We start from the raw sequence: 2,901 nt of genomic DNA, 5'->3' as shown, positions 1-2,901 counted from the left end.
GCGACGATGATCCGGGCCTCGAAGCGGTACCACTCCCCTGCGTCCCTCGGATGGTAGATCGACGGCTGTCGTTTGTCTTGGCAAACCGAATCGGTACTGTGGCAATTCTGGTGTTGTCGACAGAACAGGCCTGACAAGACCACGACAGTTTGGTTCACAAGAAGAAAACCTTGAAAATGAATCTACACTGCGTCTACGTGGTTACTTTTTATTACACGTTGTAGTACCATTTCAGCACATCCACCACAAGTCCACAACTAGACCTGGAAATGATTGTCTCTTAAACCTATAGTAACCAAATTTATCAAGCCAAGTATGCTATCGCCAAGCAAAACAAGCAAATTTGCTGAAAACACCAGCTTCTTTTAGTTAAATTATCAGCACACCCTATCTCTATGAAAATACAATCAACAGATAATGGTCTTCAACGACCCGAAAACTATGTCAAAGAAACAATTGGTACCAAGTTTGCAATTGTGATATGCTCATATAATCAATCAGCTTTGTTCCGACAGTATATCTACTGTACTGGATGAAATGCCCGCCATACAAAACAGGTAAGCTCTGCAAATATATTTTCTGTAATACCCATGACATGATCATGATGAGCTATTATTTCATTTCCAAAACTGGAGAGAAGAGTTCAAGCAAGTTGGATTGACAAAAATATATAGCAACTTGTCCACCATTAATAATTATTCTCCATCCGCACAATCCAAAGGAAAACGATACAGCAGATACAAAATAGACAACTCGGAAAGCACACGTTTTCTTTTCTTTACAACTCTACACCATCACCATCGGAATAGGCGCGCAGCAAAACTTACATCTCGGATGGCAACACCTGGTAAATTCTACAGAAGTTGACGATGTGTCGAACCTTTCTTGCAGCCAAAAACCACCCTTCTGAACTCAGAAGACCGTGTGCAGATACATCATAGTAAACAGCTAGTGAAACATAAATTGACAACAATACAGATTTCTTTGGCGCCGCAGATTGTACACCTTTCACCTCCTAGAGATGGCTCTAGAGATTCTCTTACAACAGGGACTGGTCCGAAGGGCTTCTTCATGAGGGCGGATTGCTTCAACCAGGGCATTATGGAGATGGCCCTGTCAAGGAAAAACGATAGTCAACAATATGCATGCTGTAGTTTGACCTACTTGAAAAATTCATATGGATCGGAACACTTACCCTGCTGTTAACAAGGGCAGTATGAATGACGTAGTTCGCAAAAGGGTCTTGCAGCAGTTGTTCAAAGTGAGGCACTGAAATCAAGTCAAACACTATGGCAGCTTTGTCTTCATCTGAGAAGACCTTCAGGCATTTCTCCACCACATTGCTGCTCACTTTTTGCTTTGAGAGATAAACATAACTTCCTTCAAACTGAGATGCCAGGTGTGCATTTGCAGAAGGAATTTTCTGGTCCAGGACATACTGTACCACATAATTGCTGAAACAGGGGGGAAATAGGCAAGAACTTTAGTTTTATGAGTTAATATAGCTTACATGTTGCCAAACATTCTGCTTGAAAAATACCAAGCTATCTCATGATAGAGAAACGAAACACATGATGGATATACATTCACTACTTGGCAAAAGATAAATCAGGTTGGGGATGTCTAACTCTCAAATTATACAAGGGAGCAAGAAAAAAATTGAAACGTGCAAATAGTTATTCCAACAAAGGTTGGGTTCATGTAATTAGCACACAGTTCATACATTCACTACTTGTCAAAAGATAAATCAGGTTGGGGATGTCTAACTCCCAAATTATACAAGGGAGCAAGAAAAAAATTGAAACATGCAAATAGTTATTCCAACAAAGGTTGGTACATGTAATTAACACACAGTTCATACCATTATCAGCACGCTTATTGTAATTGTCTGTGAAATGCAAACAGACCGTGAAGACTAATTACTGTTACATGTTATCACCTGAAAATGAGTTGAATCTAGAGCAACAGAAACTTTGGGAAAAATAAGATTTTTAGAGTCAAGGGACTAATCAAGTTGATGGTGTGAAGATATGGTTCTTCTGAGAAGGGAGGTGAAGATAACTCTTACTCCAGCAAAAGATCGGTTAATGATATAATGCAAGCAACGAGCAACAATATCGAAAAAGTATTATCAGTATAAGCTGGATATTCTTCCCATTAATAAATCCGCCAGTAATATGAATCTATATATCTAGTGTTGATTACATGTCACTGATAAGATCTCTACAAGTAAGCAGACAAGTAAAACTGCTTCACAAAAGAATTGGTAAAGACATAGTGCAAGAATGTTGTTCCTTTATAAATAGCATAAAGTACAAGATAATAAAGAGGAAGGGTGGGTTTACCCAAATGGATCTTGAGCGAGCTGAAAGGCATGAGCACACACTTCCACAATTAGCTTCGCCTGATATTCACCACGTGCACTAGTTATGCACTTTTGTAAAACACAGCAGCCATGGCGATGTATTGCCATTTCAAAACAGTGAGTTGCAGCAGCCTCAAATATGAACTGCCCAAAGAGTAGAATAAATCAATAAATACATCTCAGATGATAATAATATAACCAAATCAAGTAAGATAACAAGAACTCCATAACACACTACTAATTTACCCGACATTACTTATGATGTTCAAAATGACATTGAGCTATTGACAGTTGTAAGGCGATCATACTTGCTCCATAAATAAATTTCTATACGTTGGCATTCACCATTGGATCAACTGTAAGTGCAGAATATACTTGTATAAGGTCTGGTACATTAACTTCATGATCGACATATCCCCATGTTAAAAGAAACCTTAGCATCAATCAAATATTCCTACTGATATTAGTCTTATGGGTTCTTCTCCAACACAAGGTACGTTCAGAAACATGTAAAAGAGAATAGAAAAGGAATGCAT

General features: G+C 38.6%; 1 protein-coding gene across 1 annotated transcript in view; it reads right to left on the bottom strand.

Annotated features, from left to right (window-relative positions):
• Positions 1 to 652: 652 nt before the first annotated feature.
• The window catches only part of LOC119292880 (pumilio homology domain family member 4-like), a 4,964-nt gene continuing 2,715 nt past the window's right edge, over positions 653 to 2,901 (bottom strand). Inside the window, exons 3-5 of the mRNA XM_037571556.1 lie at positions 2,346 to 2,509; positions 1,196 to 1,454; positions 653 to 1,113 (exon numbers count right to left, since the gene is read on the bottom strand). Of these exons, the coding sequence (XP_037427453.1) occupies positions 1,009 to 1,113; positions 1,196 to 1,454; positions 2,346 to 2,509 (528 nt within the window). The 3' untranslated portion in view covers positions 653 to 1,008. The remainder of the gene's footprint in view (positions 1,114 to 1,195; positions 1,455 to 2,345; positions 2,510 to 2,901) is intronic.

The sequence above is a fragment of the Triticum dicoccoides genome, chromosome 4B (assembly GCF_002162155.2).
Source record: "Triticum dicoccoides isolate Atlit2015 ecotype Zavitan chromosome 4B, WEW_v2.0, whole genome shotgun sequence".
Lineage (NCBI taxonomy): Eukaryota > Viridiplantae > Streptophyta > Magnoliopsida > Poales > Poaceae > Triticum > Triticum dicoccoides.
The sequence above is the reverse complement of the archived record's forward strand: the minus strand, read 5'-3'. Positions and strand labels throughout refer to the sequence as shown.